The following is a 22,833-nucleotide window of genomic DNA, read 5'->3' on the forward strand; positions in this document are numbered from 1 at the left end:
TGCTCTTATGGTACAAACAATTCAGCCAATATCTCAAAGGTGTATATTTGGAAGGTATAGCTCGCTTAAGCCTCATACTCATAAGCTTAACTTGGAAGATCTTATAAATGATATATTTTTTTGTATACAAGATCGAGGCTCGTGTAAGAGCTAACATGAATCACAAAAAAAAAAAACCCGACACACAAAACATACAATAAAGGGAGCGGGAGACAAGATGGGGAGAGAGGGAAGCACACAAGTACAACAGCAGAGAGCAGAGACATCGGGAGATCTGTTGGAGGGTGAGGGCTTGGCGGAGGGTCATGGGAAGGGGGGGAGGGGGGAGGAGGCATAAAACACATGGACACTGCTAGGACTTCCAGGAAAGAAGTTGGTATTTCAAAAAATTGAATCTGGGGTGAATTAACGGGGGTAGAAAAGATCAAGGTTTTGGATGGGGGAAGATAAGAGATGGTGGTGAACAGCTGTTTAAAGACCTGGAGGGAGCAGTGGGATTGAATAGAGTGAGGGAGTTTGTTCCAGAGGTGGGAGAAAAGAGGAATGAAAGAGTGAAGGTGAGCAGAGAGCCTAGATTTTGGCAGTTTCACCAGAAGAGGGTTTCTGGCAGATCTTGTGTGACCTGTAGGAATATTTGGGTGACAGAGCACGGATAGAGCTGGGGGAGCTAGGCCAGAGAGGAGTCGGTAGAAGACAGAAAGACCACCTACCTGCCTGCGGTGAGTGAGTGAAAGGCCCTCACAATCAGCTTCATCGCGGGAGATTCCAATGATTCTGAAAGCTTTGGTTTCAACAGCGTGAAGACGAGCTCGGTGTGAGGCAGGAGCACCGGCCCAGAGGGGAGAGCAGTATTCCATTGAGCTGCAAATGAAAACCTTGTATGTGGTGAGGAGCTCAGGTGTGCCAAGGAAGGACTTCGCACGACGGAGGATGCCCAGTCGGCGACTGGCTTTGGAGGCCAGCTTGGAAATGTGGTTTTCCCAGGAAAGATCACGGCAGATAATTTGTGCAATTATTACAAATTTTTGTTTAATTGAGGCCGTTGGGTTTCTCAGCCTTTAGTACACACATACGAATGGATTATTGAACTAGTAGGGATGCAACAGAAGCACTCTACATGTTTCATCACATGATTAGCTCACCTGGAACGAAGTTCAGGGGAGCTTACGCGATGGCGCGTCGTCTGTCCGTTAGCCCGTCAGTCTGTCCGTAAACACTGGAAGCTTCTTCTCCGAAACCGCTGATGGGATTGCGACCAAATTTGGCACAAATTATATTTGTTGTGTTGTGACTAAAGTTTGTTCACGGCATTAAAGAAAAATCGGGGTCTAAGGGGGTTTACCGGGGTCAAAGTGGATCCAGGTTTGACCCCCCAAAATAGGATTTGCTTTTTCCTCTGAAACTACACACACGATTTCGATGAAACTTCACCACAACCTTCACCACCCGTGATGTACCAAAGTTTGTTCACGGGATTAAACAAAAACTGCCCCTTTAAGGATCTACGGGGGGGGGGGGGTGGAGATTTGCCCCCCAAATAGGTATTTGCTTTCTTCTCAGAAACTACACATGCAATTTTGATGAAACTTGACCACAACATTCATTACCTGTGGTTGTTTGTTCATGTTTGACCACAACCATCAAAATTCTCCCGAAGTTTGTTCATGGCATTAAAAAAAATCTGCTCCTTTGGTGGTCTACAGGGGGGTTGCACCTCCCCAAAATAGGTATTTTCTTCTTTGTTTGTTTAAAGTCTTATGATTATGTTTGTATGATTCCACATGCTGCGCTGTCTTCTAGCAACCATTGAAATTGGTTTAAAATACCTTTAGTCATTGTTGTATACTGTTTATTCTACCAGGTGAGCGCCAGGGGTATTGCCCCTATGTTTTTTTACATCCAATCATGAGCAACCAATTCCAACAACAAATGTTTAAATATGAGAATGTAAAATTTGATAATGATCAGATCGAGTAATTCCCAGTTTTTGAAGATCGAGTTTCGTTTCTGTGAAATGCTTTGCCCTGAAATATGGCATAGCTCTAGTAGAGGGAAAAACAAATCTGCTTTTCAACACTCAACCAGGCTCGGTGTGGAATGGTTGGAACGTCTGCTCCGAGTCTGGGAGGTCGGTGGTGCAAACCCGGGCCGAATCATACTAAAAACTGTAAAAACGGAACATGCTGCTTCCTTTCTTGATGCTCACATTTAAAAAGGATAGATAGAGCATGAACAAACAACCATAGGTTGGCAACCATTGCAGACCCGTTGGGCTGAATTCCCTCGACCTCCTATGTTGAAATTCCTTGTAAGGGGACTCAATTGACACGTCGGAACCAGTGAAGTTATCAATGATCTTGTTTGACACGTACATGAAATTTTCAACTTGTGTTTTTCTTTTAAACTGATTTTTTTTAAACCCCAAAAAACTAAACTTCTCCCAATGACCAATCAAAACAATCTTGGTCCTGAAATGTCAGCCTTCGGTAGTGATAGGTGGCAATAAAGCATGGATTAGCATCTAGGTAACTTCATGGCTCCCTGTCTTGTGGGATGACATAATCAATCTTTATCCAAGCAGAACATGAAAACCTGTACACTGTCAAAGACAAACATGTTCAAACAGTCTACATATAAATGGGGATTATCTTCTTCTTCTCCTCTTCCCTTACTAAGAGGTGATGTCCAATGGTCACCAACTGCACACCAATCTCCTCATTCAGTTCATCCAATCTCCTTCTATCCACCCTCTTCATTCCCGCAATCCTCTCACCCAGTTGTTCTCGCAAACCTACAGCCTCTCTATCGGTGTCACCATCTCCAGACTGTAAAGGTAGGCCGGCGTTACACACGACATCAGGACCTTCCCTTTCAATTTCCTTGATATTTTCTGTCTGCCATTAAACCCTCCACACTCCTCCATGCATTCACACCCACCTGAATCCTCCTCTGCACCTCTTCCTTGGACTTACCATCCTCGGTCACTGTTCCCCCCAAATACTCAAACCTATTTCCCTGTCTGACCTCCTTCCCCTCTAACCTGATATTTATTTATTTTGTCTGCTGCCCAACCCACATCACCTCAGTCCTCTCCATACTCATCTTCAGCCCATGTTTCTCAAATGCCTCCTTCCACTCCGGCCAGCACTTCTTGCATCTCCCACATACTTTCCACCACAACAGCCAGATCGGCCGTATACAAAAATCTTCCCCGAATAACACTCATGTTCACCTTCCTGCTTACCATCTCCATCACCATGATAAACAGGAGTGGGCTGAGAGACCTTCCCTGCCTCAAACCGATGTTCACGTTGACTCTTCCGACATCCCAGGACCAACCAAAACTCTTCCCTTCATTCCCTTTAACATCCCTTCCACCATCCTAACTTCTGCTTCTGGCACTCCCATTCATATCAGTGTCACCATCACCATCTCTCTCAGGACAGTGTCGTAAGCCCTTGCCAGGTCCACAAATCCCAATTCGAATGATTAACAACATTATTTGTGGCAATGGTCTTCAACAACAATTTCGCTGCCTTCATTGATGATAAAACCTCCTCTGCTTCTCACATCAGGAACCTCATGAGTTCTCAGAGGTCATCGGATCTTTGGCCTCAACAGATGGTTCTCTTTGGTTGCTGCTGTTTGAGAAACTCATGAATCTCCTCTCATCCCCCAATTTTTACTCATGCCACGTGGCAGCTGCCATGCGGTTCATAATTCTTGACGAACCTTGAACACCAAGAAACAAGTGAGCACTTTGTCATTTACTACTGTGCTGCCAAGCAAAACCTTTTCTTATGAATCATATATGCCTTTTGTCGGAGCAATTATGAATAAACGTTAAGAATAACAGAGTGCATGTAGTGGCAGGTGCCTTCTTGGAATATAACACTAGAACAGTCTTTTTCACTCGTTTCCTAGGTGCTTGAACGTTTTTGCTCAGACAAATGCACAGGACATGTGTTTTTATGCTGGGATGGTTGTGCTCGTTAAGCACATCAAACGTTGAATTCTCGCGAATTTTGAAATATGTATTGCACTGTTCGCTGCCAAATATCTTCTATAAGGAGCCATCAATTTACTACCAATCCAAAACGATGGTGGAATTTTTTTGTGTAGATGACAAATTGCAGCTCACGGATCTAAGTCTAAGTTGGACAGCCAAGTAAGAGCGCTGTTTGGTGTTCGGTGGATTGCCCTAAATCCTTCATCAACCTTCCGTAGATGACAGTCGTTCGCAATTTAATAGATAGTCTGATGTGGGTGACCACAGCCACATGCTGGGCTGTCTTTGAAATTCCATTTGTGGAGGTGGTGTGATATCCTTGAATGCTTGACTGCATACTGAATGCTCTTCATTTGTAATTCCCAGCTTATACCATCAACCAGAGAGCCCACCTGTATCAGGATACTGAACATATAACCAGGACCTGGGAGGTTACACTTGAGAGGGGTGGGTGGAGGGAGGGGGAGGAGGGGGGGAGAGTGGCATCCTGTCCTACATTTTCCTACAGGTATATCTTGCCCCAACTATACCTGCAAAAAAGTAGTAATCAACAGAAACAAACAGATTGTCAAAAACCAATAATCAATGAACTCAAATTAAAGCTCCTTGTGCTAATCCCCTTAACTCCCACCACCTCCCCTCCCAACGACTCCACCTTCCTTCTACATTGACTTTTCCATTTCAATAAGCAACAAACTCATGAGGAGCAAAATGGCAGATGGTCAGAAACAGAGCCTCCCTCAAACAAGTGTTTCGGCCTTTGACTTTATGACACTCCAAGGGGGTCAGGTCACACTGGGGTCATGACTCCCCAGTGTTCCTCTGGTGTTTTGCACTTTTTAGCTCATAGGCAGGATTGAACCCTAATCCACTAAAGCTGGAGGAAACTCATTCATAATGTACTCATCCCTCTCATTATTCTGAATCCAAACCCAACATGATGATTTCTCAGCAATTATTCCAATTTGATTGAGAAATGTTTAAATTGATATACAACAACAACAACAGGCATTTTAAAAGGCCATTTTCCCTGCAAGAGCGGGGGTTAGCCTTGCGGTCCCCATGACAATGTTCTCCATTTTGCCCTATTTTATGCATCTCCCCTTGTTAACCCCCTGGCCCGCATTTCTTCTTCGACCATCTTTAGCCAAGTCTTTCTCGGTCTTCCCCGTCCTCGACTTCCTTCTACATTCATTTCCATCACTCTTCTCAACCAGTCACTTTCATCCTTCCTCAACACATGACCAAACCATCTCAACCTGTTTCTCTTCACAGCATCCATCACAGACTCTATTCCCATCATCTTTCGAATTCATCATTTGTCTTCCTCTCTCTCAACGATACTCCACACATCCACCGAACCATTCGCATTTCCACCCTTTCCAGCCTTCGTTGCTGCTCTACGTTCATTACCCATGTCTCGCTCCCATAAATTATAACACTTCTCACACATGCAGCATACACCTTTCCCTTCAGCTTCAACGACACCCCCCTCCTCATCAGCACGCCACTCAGTTCCCGAAACTTCTTCCATGCACATCTCACTCTAGCAACCGTTGCCGAGTCTGATCCACCTTCTCCATTCAGCATGTCTCCTAGGTAACAAAATGTTTTCACACCTTCCAGCTTCACGCCATCTCCAAGATCCAACTCAACATTTCCTCCATCTGCAGCTCCCTCTGTGCACACTTTACACTTGAATGTAGCTGCCACACTGGTTAATGACCCTCTCAAACCACTACATTTTTGATGAACCCACTCAGCGCACATTGTACATTGAATTGAGTTCACTCCGACACCCTTCCTGCACATAGCACAGGGCCACTTCCCAGTTCTTTCCACCTCACCACATGCATTACCACTTGCCATCACCTTTGTTTTTCCGATATTCACCTTCAGACCTTTCGTCTCCATACATTCCTTCCACTTGTTCATCTTCTCCTTCAGTCCATCCATACTTTCTGCAATCAGCACCAGATCATCTGCATACAACAACTCCCACAGTAAACCCTCCTTTACGTTCCGAGCCAGCACCTCCATCACAGCTACAAATAGTAGTGGACTTAGTACCGACCCCTGATGCACTCCCACCTTCACCTCAAACTCACCACTGTTCCCGTCCTTCGTCCTTACAGCTGTGCACGCTCTTTTGTACATTGCTATCACTACTCTGATCAACCATTCCTCCACTCCTAACTTCCTCAATGCCCATGTCACTACTTCACGTGGAACCCTATCGAATGCTTTCTCCAGATCAACAAACCCAAGAAACAACTTCTTCCTCTTCTCCATGTACTTCTCCTGCAACTGCCTCACAATAAAAAGCGCGTCTGTCGTTCCACTTCCTGGCATAAATCCAAACTGCATTTCGTCAATCTTCACTTTCTTCCTTATCCTCCTCTCCAACACCCTTTCCAATACCTTCATTCCATGCTCCAATAATTTTATCGCTCGATACGAGCCACAGTCCAGAGGGTCACCTTTCCCCTTGTATAGAGGGACGAGGGTACTCAGTTCCCAATCCACTGGAATGCGGCCTTCTTTCACCACCAGATTGCAGATCTCTGTCATTCTCTTCACACCCCAGTTTCCCGCTGCCTTCAACATATCTCCCACAACTCCCGTCGGCCCTCCCGCTTTTCTACCCTTCATTGCTTTAATCGCTTCCTCAACTTCCTTCTCGGTTATCTTCTCTGCCGGTCCTAAAACTGGGTTACTCTCTATGTTGCCATCCCATTCATTCTCTGCATTCAACAGTATTTCCATGTGTCTCTTCCATCTTCCTTTAATTCCATCTGGGTCCACAACGATTTGTCCCACTTCATCCTTCAAGCAACTCACCCCCATCACATCACACATCTCTTTCGCTATCTGCTTTGCCATCCTGAATACCACTCTCTGACCCTCTTCCAAATCCAAGCGTTCTCCGAACATTTTCCGACATGCCTCCTGCGCCTTTGCTACCTCTTTCTTTGCAGCCTTCTTGGCTGCCTTATAACTTTCATGCTCTTCCTTTTCTGCCCCCGTACCCTTCGCCTTCTGCCACTCCTTGAACTTCTTCCTCTTCTCGTCAATCTTCTTTCCAACTTCATCATCCCACCACCATGTTTCCCAGTGCTTCGGTGGTCCTTTTGTCCATCCACATACCTCACCAACGGCTCCCAACAGACTTTCTTTCATTGACATCCAACCAGTTTCAAGCTCAACCACATCATCCTCTACCATACTCAGCCTCTCTTTTAATGCCTCCCTCACTGTCACCTCTTTCAACCTCCACACCTTCATTCTCGGTTGGTACTTCACCCGCCGAGCTCTCCTCGCACCTTTCAACCTTATGTCGCAGACAACCAAGTGGTGCTGTGAAACAGCCTCCTCCCCCGGGATCAACTTTGTGTCCCGGAGGTGCCCCCTATCCAGCCTACGCACCATCATCAGGTAGTCAACGGTTGTCGTCGACCCACCTGACGTGTATGTAACAAGCTTATTATCCTCTTTCTGGAACTGAGTATTACAAATCAACAAATCAGCTCCATCAGCAAACTCCAAAATCCTTTCACCTTCTCCATTTCTCACACCATATCCGTAACCCCCATGAACTCCCTCAAAACCGTCCATACTCCTTCCCACATGTCCATTTCGGTCTCCTCCTACCACAACAACTTCCTTCTCTTTCACGTTTTCCATCAGCTTCTCTATTGCACACCAGAACTTGTCCTTCTCTTCATCGCTCCGACCAACCTGCGGAGCATATCCTGAGATGACGTTCACCAAGAGCTTTCCAATCATGATTTTCGCCATCATCAACCTTTCACTCACTCTCATCACACTCACCACACTGTCTACAAACTCCTCAGAAAACGGGACACCAACACCATTCATGCCTTCTGGGCACCCTTGCCCTACAAACTTGTATTTCTGTCCCTGCCTACCCTTCACCATTCTCACACCACTTCCCTTCCATCTTGTCTCCTACACACAACATATGTCCATTCTTCTTCTGACCAATACTTCCACCACTTCTCCTGATCTCCCTGTCATTGTCCCTACATTCCACGTCGCAAACCTCAGAAACCGATCTCCACATCGGGCATCAGACTTTTCGTCGTCATAAATGGAGTGATTTCCACCCTTGCTTCGATCGGGTTCCCCACCTTGAGTTTTGACGAGAGGGAGTGGGGTCCCCCACAGGGTACTTCGGGCTTTACCCTGCCCACATCTCGTTGTAATTGTCATGGTTCTCTTTTTGAGGCAATGTTTTTATGGCCGGGTGCCCTTCTTGGCGCCAACCCTTTTAGTCACCTCTTACAACACGCAGGGATACGGTGTACCTATTCTAAACCGGGGTACACACCAGGGGTTTAAATTGATATATGGGAAAATTAATGCCCAGACCAGGAATCGAACCCAGGTCCTCTGGTGAACCATACCAGTGCTCTGCCATCTGAACTACCTGGGTGACCCTGACCAAGCATGCAATTTTCCCACACAGAATTGCCACTCTCGTTCTGTCAATGCTTCCAGGGCACTCGCTGTCAACCATAGGAGCACCATATTACAAACACCACTGGGGGTGATGAAACAATTACATCAATGAACAGGATTATAAATAATTAAATTCATATATGTGGGAAAATGACACACCCAGACCAGGAATCGAACCGGACTTGTAATAGCAGACATGGATTTGTCTGCCTAATGGAGGAAGACCCTCCCGTGATCAGGCCGTTGGTGCTCCTATGGTTGGCAGCGAGTGCCCCGGAAGCATTGACGGAATTAGAGTGGCAAGTCTATGTGTGGGAAAATTGCATGCTTGGTCAGGGTCGCCCAGGTAGCTCAGATGGCAGAGCACTAGTATGGTTCACCAGGGGACCTGGGTTTGATTCTTGGTCTGCGCGCGTAATTTTCCCACATATATCAATTTAATTATTTATAATCCTGTTCATTCAAGTAATTTGAGAAATCTATTAATCTTCCTCTGATTCAGCCCCGATGCTCGCAAAAGACTATACGATGATGCTGCTACAAAGCCCCTTGCACCAATCTGCACAGCATAGAGGCAATCCATCTTGTAGCTTTGTTCAAACTATTGAACTAGGTCTGCAGTACACTTATATATCTTGTATTCATGCTGTTCATATATCCTAAACTCGTATGGCACTGAGTTTAATCGAAATGCATGTTTTGCCAGTAGCAAACTGAGAAATATGTCCGGGTGCATCCCCGATGTACGAATTGTATCGGGGTACGTTGTGAAATTTTCCAGGTTTGCTGCCACTTCAAAATCCTGTGCATAGTCTAATCTCATAGACCTACAATTGGAGTATTGCACCTCACAATTATTACATTGGCGCTCAGGTTTTTTTTCTGCCCAGATTATCTTTAGAATGATTTGGTAAATTCCTTCACTCCTTCACTGCTTCACTCCTTCACTCCTTTACTTTCCGTGTATTGGCCTTTTCTTCTGCCTCTAATATTAACCTCCACACATGATGCACACAGGTTAATGTCGGTCCTTTAAATCCTGTCTTAGAGCATATAGTTGCTCTTCATGCTTTTCTGAAGTTACACATGCAAGCATGGAAACAGCGTAAAAGGATGATGTTGATGTTGATGATGATGATGATGATGATAATGTTAATCTATAAACATTAATTAATTAACGTTGCACTTCCTAAACTTAAATAACTTTAATCACTCCTACCCTATTCATCCAAACCGATCTACGCAATTCCCTAATCATGCGGTCACTCTATATTTCCAGCAACTATACATACCCGCACCTTTCGGGAGCAGCCTGGGGGAAGGGGTGAGGAGAAGGGTAGTGGGAATCGTAGGGGAGTTGGGGCAAATATATTTTATGCCGTGACTAATAATTCTCACTGTCTGCAGCAGGGATCAGTAAACCACTTGCGCTGTGGCAAGTGTACGGGTGAGAATCACAAGTCGTCTGCCCCCCCCCTCCCCTTGCGGGTGGGGGGGGGGGGGATTTTTTGTGTGCCCTTGACTTGACCCTGGGTACTACCAACACATATACAAAATTTGGTAGAGGTCGGACAAGCCCTGTTTTGTTCTATGATTTTCAGACGTATACACATCAGGAAAAGCTGCCTTATTACCCTCACCAGAGGAGAGGGCATTGCATTTGAGTCCGTTTGTTACTTGGCCAAAAATTTGTTTTTTGACAAGTATGTTGATCACTCCGGTTTGTGTGTGTTTGTTTGTCTGTCCGCTCACTTATACTTGCCTACAGGTGACAATCTTAAACCGATCTTCACGAAACTTCACCAAATGTTAGAGTTCGTGGTCTGACAAAATCCTATATATTTTTGAGGTCAAAATTCAAAAGGTCAACATAGGCCAAAGGTCAACTACTTTTTTCTAAATTCTAAAATCCTAAATTTTCATCCGATTGACTTGAAATTTGAATAGGATTTTCATATCAGCGAACTGAATTCAACCACCAACTATATTTGAGATCAACATAGGCCAAAAGGTCAACATAGGTCAAAGGTCACCAACTTTGTCGAATTTATAAAATCCTCAATTTTAATCCGATTGACTTGAAATTTGAATGGGATTTTCATATCAGCTTAGTGAAACCAACCAGAAACTATTTTTGAGGTCAACATAGGCCAAAAGATCAACATAGGCCAAAAGGTCAACATAGGCCAAAAGGCCAACATAGGCCAAAATTCTAAAATTGTCAATTTTCATCCGATTAACTTAAAATTTGAAGACGATTTGCATATCAGGTCACTGAATTCAACCACTAATTAATTTTGAGGTCAAAAGGATGCTCTACCGAGTGCCATTCTACTTTGTTCTGTTTTGTCAAGTGTCGCTCTATGAGGGATTTTTCATTTGTCTGTTTGTTTGTCTGTCTGTCTGTTTGTCCGCACAGAATAAATATGATTTTCTCTGCAACAGTTGGGCCGATTGACAGGAAATTTTCACCATAGGTTCACCTCCTCCTGTATAAAATTTTAATAATTATGACATCATAGGTCACGTGATATGGGCACCATCTTCAAGAAACCGAAAAAAATTGCACCTTTAAATCTCCAAAAGCGCTGTATATAAAAAATTGAGACATGGCTCATTGTAAAGAACTCTCCATGGGGAATAACATATGTTAATGATGATGTCATAGGTGCCTCCATTATGACGTCATAATTCGACAAGTACGAAGCTTCATCTGATCAAGATGAAATTTGTTGAGCGTCATCTAGAGATAGATTGGTGGAGAAAAAAAAATGATGACGTCATCCGTCACATGGTTCGGCCGCCATATTTGTTGTAACACAAAGACCTTAAAACCCACTAAAAAAACATCCCTGGCGAGGGTCTGCAATCTCAGCTCTTTCCTGTTTAATATTGTACAATGCTTTAGCATCGTAAGTTTAGCTAACAACCAATGAGCATACAGAGGGTTTATGCAAACACTTTGTCTTGTTTACCTCTTATCCTTTGTGTCGTAACCACGGTAGTTAGCCACAATGTTAAAGATCTGTACTTTGATAGTTAGAGGTGTCAGATGAGGCTAAGCTTCTTTGTCCAAGTTTAAGATAACTAAAGAAACATAAAAAATTCCATGGTTATGGTCTATACAAAGTAAATCTGCAGAAAATTAAACCACTTGACAAATCAAAGCAAAATCATTGCACAAAGCATCAGTGAACAGATCATACATGAAGAACATTAAGCAAAGAATATATAAATGTTCATAATAAAAAATCAGAATACAAATACGTTGTAAGATTTAATGAATGTCAATTATCATTGAAATTGACAGTATGAGTAAGCAAAACAGAAGAAGAGATTGAATATGGATGTGTAGGTTTTATGTGGAAACTGCTGTCAGGAAATACAGATATTAAAGGCGTATGTGGAAAGACAAAGTAGAATATAGAATGCATATGTCAGACACTATGGGGTAACGAAGTGATGAACAACTTACTTGCCGAGGAAGAATGAAACAAGAAGACAAAGAGGGCCAATGAGAACCAGAAACAACCAATCCATCCACAGCTGCAACTACGGGATAGGAAGTGGAAACAATATTGTAAACTTTAACACTAATAAATCTGAGAATTGCTGTTCGGTACACAGGAGTCAATCCATTGAAAGGACTCTTACATGAATCATGAATACAGTACTGCACTAGCTAATTCAGGATTCAAATGCATTTGAAAATAGAGTAAATAAAATCATAGGAGGCCATTTAGCCGACCATGTGCGTGCTATCCACCCCCACTCCCCAATTATAAAGTGTATCAGTTTACTTTATGCTCATGTACTCATCCCATTCTCACGATAAACTTAATCTACCAACCTCCATTTCTCAATGACTGCACCAACTAACGGATGTACTCGTCAAGGATGGGTGATGGAATGGAATGGCAATTTATAGGATGGGAGAACCAGATAAACAGCAACAATCCTGTGACAAATGGCTTAAGCGAAGGAAACAACAACAATACTGGGATGGTTCGGATTGAAGCGCCACCCACAATCATAAGGCACTAGCACATTACCAGTAGGGTGGTTGCATCAACCCCTACGTTGATATTGTGATTGCTTGGCCACCCTACAGTGACAGGGTACCCTTTCTCATCCCCAATACAGTCACGGGTTACCATTTCTAAGATCGGATCACTAAATATGCAGGGGTGGGTCGTTCCCGTAGTGTTCCCTGTCTATGTGGTGATGTGCCTTTGAACATCTGATCCGGGAATGGAGGTGAGGGGAGGAGGAGAGGTTGGAGGGGGGGGGGGGTGGTAGGAGGGGCTGGAGGAAGGGAGGGAGCTGCTCCTCACTAATTACTCCAAGTAGGCATGGCTTAGTGCAGGGAAAGAATGGTGGAAGGAACGTTTCGCACAATGCAAGAAGTGACTTCAGGCCCTCAACTACCCCACCCCTCACAAACCCCAAATCATCAATGCCCCCCCCCCTCCTGAAACTCAAGAGTCCTCAACCTACATCTCCCAGCCCCAACTCCTCACCCTCCCTCTTTCAACCCTACGGCGTCAATCCCCTCCCCACTTCAAGCCTTCATACCATCTCCCTGTCACAACTTCCAACCTCCCACCGACCCCTCCCCACCCACAGAAAGTCCTCAATCTCCCCTCCCCCCAAAGTCTCATCTTCCCCTCCCAGCTCTGTACCATCTTTGCTACCCACCCCCATCCTTCCCCTCCTAACCCTAAGGTGCTGATCCCCTCCCCATTTCGAGCAGTCAATCCCCTCCCAAGGATCCAAGGATAACAGTAAGGAACTGCGTGACCTCCACGGTAAAAAGCCCTGCTTGAGAATGCCACAAAGTTATCTGGGCGGTGTATAAAAACAACAGGCCGCTGCCTCGATTGCTAAGGCCCGTGATGCCAATCGGCTCAAAATCCTTTTAGCTGTCGCTTTCGTCATTTTACACTGATGGGAAAACTTATAGGGAGGGCATGGTGATTGTGAATATAACAGTTCTGAAGATGTCTTTGACTTCACATTGCAATCACGGAGGTATATAATAAACCTGGAGAGCCAATGACGGCTGTCGGCTGAAGCTAGCGGAAGTTGCTTGGCGGCCATATTGGGAAGCCGATTGTGTCTGCGTCCGTGTTTGATCTCACAATCAGCTGATCTCACAATTTCTGATTCATTTTGGATGCTTACCGACTGTAAGGAGTCTTATTTGTGAACGCGCTGTTTCAAAATGCCACAGTGTGTTGCATTTGACCGCACAAATACCTCAGGGAAGGCCTCCACATGCACATTTCACAAGTAAGTGACAAACCGCGATCGCGGGTGTTCTGCTTTTTCAGTTTTTGGCGTGGTCACGGTGGTGGGGCTAGGTAATTAAGTTTCAATGAAGCTTCAATGAAGTTTGAACACTGTGTTTGAATTTGATGATGTTAGACCATGCGCAGGGTGTGCAATACGACACAAATCTCAAATATAACTGTATTGTGTATTCACTAGGGCTATGTGAGTATGTCAGACTGATGTCTGATTGACTCATTCATTGATTCAGATTGAAGTATCGAGATTGACTCGTCAGCTCGTGATCATTGTCAAGTGATTTAATTTGTGATGAGCTTAACTTAATTGTCCAGTCTACTACTGTCAGGGTTTCCATGCCCTCCTGTGTCACTCGTGAGCAGAAAGAGCAAATGGGGGTTACTTGTGGAAGGTACGAAAGTCCGACACATGGCAAACATTAGCAGTTGAAGTTGTATTTAACTATACATATGAAACTCAAAATATTATTTTGATATGGAGTCGTTTTGACTCGGATGTTTTGACTGCCCTCTGAGGTTTTGACCCGCAACCACATTTTGTGACCACAATGTATTTTGTTTCAAGGTTTCCAAAGGATAAGGACTTGTGCTCTCGATGGACATCTGCCCTGAGAAGGGAGTCCTTCTACCCCACCCCAGGCACCACAGTTCTGTGCAGTGATCACTTCAATGAGAGTGACTTCGACAGGGCTGGTCAAACCGTCCGACTGAAGCCGAAGTACTCGAAGTACTCGATGCATGTCACATGCTTAAACTTGCAAGAAACTGTCTTGGATCCATGAAAATGATGGAGGATGGCAACAAAAAAGTCATCGCGTGGAAATACATCCAGGCACTCTTTGATCTGCAGAAGAGGGAAGGCTTGCGTCTGGGAAATAAGCTCTCCCGGAAACACATCGAGTGGAAGAGCAATGTCATGAAGGTGGACACAGCCACTCAGACATTGAGCTCAGACACTAGTGTGGCAGATGCAATTCGGTTTTGCAGGGACACTTTGCAACTATCAGAATTTCAGGGCAGTGAGGCTACCTGCCAATACATTGAAACATTGGACAAACTGTTTGACATTCTAAATTCTCGCAATCCATTGGCACGAAACTACAAGGCACCACTCATGACATCACGAGAAGGACTTTTCCTGCCATTCCTGGATACTGCCTACAGTTACTTGTCCAACATCAAAAACATGAATGGTCAAGTTATGACCAATACGCGTTTGAAAACCCCCTTCATTGGTTTCATGATCTGCATAGAGAGTGTCACAATTTTGTATTTCACATATGTCAAACCTGCCTCATCTCCCCTGCGATACCTGCTCACGTACAAAATGAGCCAAGACCACATTGAACTTTTCTTTGGAGCGGTCCGCATTGCATGTGGAAGTGGGAATAACCCAACGGCCCGGCAGTTTGTTGCCGCATATAAGCGCCTCTTGATGCGACATGACATCAAGTCTGCAAGTGGGTTGCCCTTTGTCTGATATGGGGAGTTCACCAACACTTCATGTAAATATTTAAACTGTAAAAGATGTGTTGCATGAGATGTCTATATCTCCGCTCCATTATTCATGTAACAATTACCATGTCCTGCTGAACGTTCCATTGCAACATGTAAGTCTTGTATGTTATGAATAGCAAAAACTTCCGAAACCCAAGAATTGTGTGGGTTAACTACACTAGGACGTGCCCGTACGTGGGTGCCCGTTCGGAAAAACATTCCAAACCGCGTGGCAGTAACGACCACAGAACCCCCCCCCCCTCTATTTACATGAAATGGTTTGGTCCATTCGCAAAGCCAAAGCGAACGACCACAGAACCCCCCCCCCCCCCCCTCTATTTACATGAATGGTTTGGTCCATTCGCAAAGCCAAAGCGAACGGCGAACGGCTAAATCGCCATAGCTCGGTAACTACTTCTCCGATTAATATGAAACCTTGAAAAGGCACATCCTCAGGTCCCCAGCAATATACCTGGCAAGTTTCAAGTATATCGGACCCGTGGTTGTCGAGAAACAGCGGTCACAGACATACAGACATACACACAGAGATTACTGGAATTATAGATAGATGACAGCGTTTCATGTCATTTATGTGACTGGTTTCTAACATCTCGGTAATAGAAACATACACATCTTAGTTACAATATAATGACTGAATTAAGTAACATCATATAACATGACAACAAATCAGATCCTTATATTGAGGAATCTATCTATAATTCCAGTAATCTCTGTGTGTTTGTTTGTTTGTTTGTTTGTCTGTGACCGCTGTTTCTCGACAACCACGGGTCCGATATACTTTAAACTTGCCAGGTATATTGCTGGGGACCCGAGGATGTGCCTTTTCAAGGTTTCATATTAATCGGACAATTACTTACCGAGCTATGTCCAAAAAACGATTCAACCAATCAGAGAGCAGCGAGCTATCGCGTGTGCCGAACGTGGCGAACACACTCTGCCTCGGATGGCACATTTGAGAGCGTATTCATTTATTTCACGTTTGCAAACTATGTTGGCGCTATGTTGGCGTTAAACTATGTTTTAAAACTAATAAAAACCATTTCATGTAAATAGAGGGGGGGGGGGGGGGGGGGGGGGGGGATTGTCACTGTACTCGCAAGCCGTTCGCCGTTCGCTTTGGCGTTGCGAATGGACCAAAACATTTCATGAACCAAACCATTTCATGTAAAGCGTTCGCCGTTCGCTTTGGCGTTGCGAATGGACCAAAACATTTCATGGACCAAACCATTTCATGTAAATAGAGGGGGGGGGGGGGGATTGTCACCGTACTCGCACCCACGTACCCACGTACCCACGTACGGGCATTGCACCCACGTACGGGCATGCCCTAGTATTATAGAACAAGCCAAAGAATGGCAAACGACGATGTACCTCAATTTTATAGATTTCTAGAAAGCTTTCGACTCCTTGCCCAGAGAAAGTCTGGGTCATAATGAAGAAATACAGCATACCTGGAAAATTAGTGAACCTTGTAAAAGCCCTTTACCAAGACTTTCAATGTGCGGTCGTCGACCAAGGTGAAACAACAGAATGGTTCAAGGTGAAGACAGGAGTTAAACTGGGGTGTAACATGTCAGGATTCTTATTCCTACTAGTGGGTGATTGGGTCATGAGAAGGACGATAAAGAACACCGAGCGGTAATTTTGGGCACTTTTTTTTCAAACAAGCTCTAAACCATTGGATTCCCCAGGAAAAATGCGTCTAGAATCAACTTCAAACTTAATGAACACCATTTCCTTAAAGAACGGGATTCTGAGCCCGAATATCAGTTCAAATATTAGTATTCTATATTAATTAAATAGTCGGCGGTCCTAAAATTCGCTCCAGCTGCATAATCAGTGCGCCACGCCTTTGCTTTGACAGGCTTTGTTTACAAAACAATCGGCTTCCCAATATGGCCACCAGACTATTTCCGGTGGCTTCACGGCGGCTAATGCTGCGAGGTGGCCAATTGGCTCTCCATATTATATACCTCCGTGATTGCAATAAGGACAAACATGGTGGCCGTAGCACAGAAATTGTGGGTGGAGTCAGGCGAACTGTCCAACCAACAGGTGGAACTCGGACACACGCACACACAGCTCCCTTTATAGTATAGATAGCAAAGACTTAGAGAAAAATCAACTGATGACTGGACCGAATGGAAATTAAGTTGGAAGTAAAGTTTGATGCCGTCAGCATAATTTAAAGACATTGTTAACCTTTTGAACCCTGAGCTCCTTGGACTTCCGGCTCCCCAACCCTGGGCTTCCTGGAGAAAAATCACAGATAAGTTGAAATTACTTTTATTTCTGTTTTCTACCTGTAAAAATGTTTTCCTAGCTCTGTAAATACAAGTAAATGATATTTTGACTCAAAGACTCTTATTTTATTCTTTTTTGAGTTTATCGCCAATACTGTACTTTGCGGTGCCAGTCAAACCAGCAGTTATTGCCCAGCTTTCCGATACACAAGAATTCTCCACAAAAACCTCCCTCGCACTTCCTGAGCAACTGGCGGTGGCTCAGAATTTGGGCGGTGTATAGACAACAGGCTCAGACCGAAGATTAGATGTAATATGTAACAGACTCGCTAATTGCTCAGGAAGTTGCTCGTGATATGCTTGTAAACCAGAGAAAATCAACCTGAGACAATGTATAAAAAGAGCTCCACTATGAGCCTTACGCCTTGAAAAATAAATAAATAAATAAAGCATATGGCGGTTGGTAAATCACCCACTGGGGTTCAAAGGGTTAATAACCTGCATATGCATTTTATGACAATATGTGAAACGGTGAGTGAGGGCATAGAAAACAGGGCAGAAAGACGTAAGATGTGCCATATATATCATCTTAAGGCAAGGAATTTAGCAAGGGTACAGCTCACAATGGCCAAATCTTATCGAGAGATACCACGAGATCCTACGTTCACAATCCAAATTCACATAAGACAGCCGGCTTTACTCCGCCATCTAAAGGACAATGTGCTCTGACATGCAACACCTCCTGCTGGCGCTATACCAAAATGGCAGTTCCTACCAGGATTGACTCCATGAGAAAACAAATCCAACAACATCTCAGAATTGAGAGCGTGACCACTTTGCTACAGTAGTTCCTTTTATCCCCAGCATTAACACGTACACTCCTAAATCCACCGATGTTCCGCTCTTCAATGAGCATAGACACACGTGTACACGCACACCATGTCATAGCTGTAAGGATGAGACGAAAAATGAGGAGTCATGGTGTGATGGTTCAAACAATATTGGAACTTCCACTCTCGAGTTGAGCAGTGGGTTTACTCACCACAAAGCCTAGACAGCATCTCACTTTTGGCTTTTCTCGATATTTTTTTATGCCCGTCTTGGCAAGTGACCAAGCCCTTAATACAATATAAGTTCTGCCGAGCTTTCAATGCCTTGAAATAAGATCGCTTCAAAAATCTCAGCAATGAATAACGGAAAAAAACGTTCAACACATGGCTGAGCCAAAATATTTTTGCTGCAATTTTAAAGGCAGTAAATTTGAAGAAGTAGGTTGCAAACAAAACAATTTCAAATGAAAAGCTTTTCCAACAATCTCTGTTCTACACATCAAAACGTTTCTTTTTCCAACATACACACATTATAAGCTCCAATTCGCAAAAAAAAGGATAACCCCCCTCGGGGAGATGAGGTTGGTGTGAGTGAGTGGGAAGCTCGGCAAATAATTTCAAACCCCTGCCCCCCTCAGTGGGACGAGCTGGTGTGAGTGAGTAGGAAGTTCATAAAAGAAAAACTCCCCTTGGTGGGGTGAGGCTGGAGGGAGTCGGTGAGAAACTCAAAAAAAGAATACCTCGCACCCTTCGCCCCCTGCAGAGGGGCGGTGTTGGAGGAAATTCAGCAAGTAGCTCAAAAAAGAATCCTCCCCTCAGTGGGATGAGGTTGGTGCGAGTGAGTTGGAAGTTCATAAAAGAATACCCTCCTCCTCACCCCCTTGGATGAGACAAGGTAGAAGAACAGTTAACTTGGAGAGGCAAGGTAAGAGAGGAGCAAGAATCTCATAAAATAACAAACAGTTTACCCATGCCCCTCTCCCTGCCCCTTTCGGAGGGATGAGGTTGGTGGGAGTTAGCGAGGAGCTCAAAAGCAGCTAAAGGTGAAGTAGAGAAAAGGCAGGTTGAAAGTTGGAAGACAAAGTTGAGTTGCCCCCTGCCTCCAATTCATATCCGGATTGCAGAGTTGCTTCAATGAAGAGGTATCACCAAAGGGTCATGAGTGTATATGTACACTTCAAAGGAAATTGGACAACACAAGAAGAGGAATCATTGAATGAAAACTTCACCGCAACTGTTCTGAGCCTGTTGTCCGAATAAAATGTTACATAACAGGTGAGATGGGAGAAAAGCAGCTACAGGTGAAGCTGAGAAAAGGCAGGTTGAAAGTTGTAAAATAAAAAGGTAGGATGTGTTGCACATTCAATAAATGCGCAAAGAAAGGGATGCATGTAAGGGCATACGAGTTGGTAAGAATGGAAAGATCCTGTGACTCCTTTTCATTACCACTAAGCTTGGACACTTTAAGATGCATATATTCATTTCTCTACGATCTGCAGAAACAATGTGATTGTTTGGTTGGAAAGTGTTTGGCCCTAGTCTTTAATCAACTGGCTGGCCAGGTATAATGTTCAACTGAAGGTGGCAGGAATTTGTAATCTAGAGGTTGCCAGTGATAACTCGCCTAATCTCCGCGAAAGACATCGTGAGATATTATACGCCCACTAACTGCCAGCAGACAGGATACCCAGCTTAACGTCCATCGGAGGGACACTTTGTGATGCACCATCGTGCCTGAAAAGCACCAATCCGATAGTTTCGAGTTGGCTCGGGTATCAAACACAGAGTAAGAAGTTGCAAATTAAGTGCGCTACCTCTTTGCCATTGAAATACCAACTTCTTTCCTGGAAGTCCTTGCAGTGTCCTTGTGTTTTATACTTCTCCAACCCCCCCCCCCCCCCCCTTCCCACGCCTCCTCCCCCCCCAAGCCCTCTCTCTCCCACAGATCTCCCGATGTCCCTGCTCTCAAATGTTGTGTTTGTGTCCTTCCCCTTCTCTCCCCATCTGTCTACCGCTCCCCTTATGATATACGTTGTGTGTCTGTTTGATTTGTTTGTGTGATAAATGTTAGCTCTTTGACGAGCCTCGATTCTGTATATAAAAAATAAAAATAAAAAAATAAAAAAAAATCCTGTCGGATTTGTCCATTTCCTACTAATGTCCTTGTAATATATGTGTAAAGGTACAATGATGTCTGCTAATGCCCTTGTCCTGCAAGTGATATGGATACAAGCTCCTACGCGAGCCTTAGGTCACCGTAAAAAGAAAAAAATACAAAGACTGAGCATCCACAATGAAGTATTTACCTGGACTCTTCAAATCTGCCAAAATGTTGTGCAGAAAAGCCGAGAGCTTTGGCATGTAATTGCATGTTGTACTCCCATGGTTAAAAAACACAGAGAGTCAGACTGGAAAGAAAAACTGCGGAAGCATGTGATGTGATAATTATACCTAATATGCTGGGTTAATTGTCTGGGGTAAGCGAATAAACTGGAGGACCGCTCCGTGAGCTAGTGGCGTGCCGACAGCTACCAAGCCAATAAGATTAGGAACATATGGGAAGTACAGCCGGCAGGCACAACGGGGAAAATAAATGCGATCCAGGCACAAGGCCTGAAAGCGGGTTGTGACAGGCTGACACACCGCTACACAAAAAGCTGACGATCTGGCTTCAATTGTCGGTAATGCCCCCCCTAATCATTCCCTGCATTTCCTCAGTCCTGACTCCATTCCTCAGAGGAGGTGTCACTGACAGCCCACGTGTGTCGCTTTCTGTGGGGGTTTGCATCATGGCGGCATCAGCTGGTCAGTGGGTTTCGTCCAGGCGCTTCATATCGTCCTCACCTCTTTCTCATGAGAGCTGTTGAGGTCAAATCTCAAAAATATTTTGCATTGAAATACCTTAGGTTGGTGATGTTGTCTATTAATATGAAATGGTAATGAAAACTGTGCTCATCTCCGGTGCATCTACTTGAACCAATATGAGAGAGGTTTTCCTGCCTTAGGTGATTGATAAGATGAAGCTGTGTGAGGCTCTCTCAAAATACTTCATCCCCGAAGCAAGTCATTGATCATCTCTGTTCATCTTAGCAAGCACGCCTCAATCCCCTCACTTTACTTTTGCTACCACCAACCACCCACCTCCTCCTCTTCCAGTCAAATCTGATTATTCATACTTACTGCTACCCACAATTCCTCTTTTGCAAATGCAGGTGACCATTTCACACTGCTCTTTTTGGGTGATGGTCCGTGGTATTTATGGGAGCCGAACAACATTCCTCACATCCACTCACTCTTTCACATAAATGATGCTCCTTCAACACCACCCCAAAGTTACTTTCCCTATCTAGATGTATACAATGAGAATCACCTTTAGAGGCCATTTTTCCCGTTAGAATCACCTTAAAGAGGCTTTAGAGGCCAAAAAGGCCAACCCCAGAGCAGGGGTTGGCCTTTCTCGGGCACCATGGTCCCTTCTTTGAAGCAATGTTTTATGGCCGGATGCCCTTACTGCCACCAACCCTGTTAGTCACCTCTTGTGACACACAGGGAATTACTAGCAAGCTGGTACTCAATTTGCCGACCTCGGAAGGATGACAGGCTGATTCAACCCCCCTGGCGTTAATTCAGCGATCGACCGGGATTACGAACCCAGGATCCTCAGATCCCAAACCGGCACCCTAACCGCTAAGCCAACACCAGGCTAGATGTATACAATAAGGAATTATTTAAATAATCATGAATTTTTCCTGCACGACTGTGCCTTTTTTATTTTTACTTCCAAATGACAATTTACATATCCACAGCACTGTGTAAGATTAATGTCCTCTCAATGAGCATCGTATGAACCTTATCAGTTCCTCCACTAGCACCCATCCCACCCCTGCAGCTTCCTATCCCCACCCCCAAACTTCCCCACACTTACGCGTGCCTCGGGCGAAGCAGTAGCTTTCGGCCGGGCGGCCAGCGAAGCTCCTCCAGCATCTCTCCCAATGCCCTCGTCGCTCTGGACCTCCCTGCGGGGACGAGGGTGGCCCATTAGCACAGACAGCGCGGCGAGCTCTGCAGCAAGGCGGGCAGGGAGGATAAAGTGGAGCGGTATTGTAGGGATGTGAGAAGGTGCGGGAGTGGTGCACTGGGGATGTGATTGAGAAAAGGCGCGTGGGATAAGATGTGAATGAACCTCGCAGAGAGAAAGAGAGAAAGACAGAGGGGGAACGAGGGGGAAAATAAAGAGATGTGAGGGGGCGTGAGGAGTTGCAACCAAGAGGGATATAAGTGGTCTCGAATAGGAGGGCGGAGAATGGATCAAAGTGTGCATAGAGATGCAATAGATTTTTGTTTCACTTTCCAGGAACACAGCAAGGCCTTTCTAAATCGATATCTTCCTCTACCTCTAAACCTCTCTATTATATACCCTCAGATTTTTAACTTTTACAAAC

The 22,833-nt window shown here is 44.6% G+C and overlaps 1 protein-coding gene across 1 annotated transcript in view; it reads right to left on the reverse strand.

Annotated features, from left to right (window-relative positions):
- Positions 1–22,517, reverse strand: part of LOC137438726 (uncharacterized) — a 230,457-nt gene extending 207,940 nt beyond the window's left edge. Inside the window, exons 1-2 of the mRNA XM_068134015.2 lie at positions 22,317–22,517; positions 11,967–12,043 (exon numbers count right to left, since the gene is read on the reverse strand). Of these exons, the coding sequence (XP_067990116.2) occupies positions 11,967–12,043; positions 22,317–22,375 (136 nt within the window). The 5' untranslated portion in view covers positions 22,376–22,517. The remainder of the gene's footprint in view (positions 1–11,966; positions 12,044–22,316) is intronic.
- Between the last annotated feature and the right edge of the window lie 316 nt (positions 22,518–22,833).

This window comes from Myxine glutinosa, chromosome 13 (genome assembly GCF_964187855.1).
Source record: "Myxine glutinosa chromosome 13, kmMyxGlut1.1, whole genome shotgun sequence".
In the NCBI taxonomy this organism is placed as follows: domain Eukaryota; kingdom Metazoa; phylum Chordata; class Myxini; order Myxiniformes; family Myxinidae; genus Myxine; species Myxine glutinosa.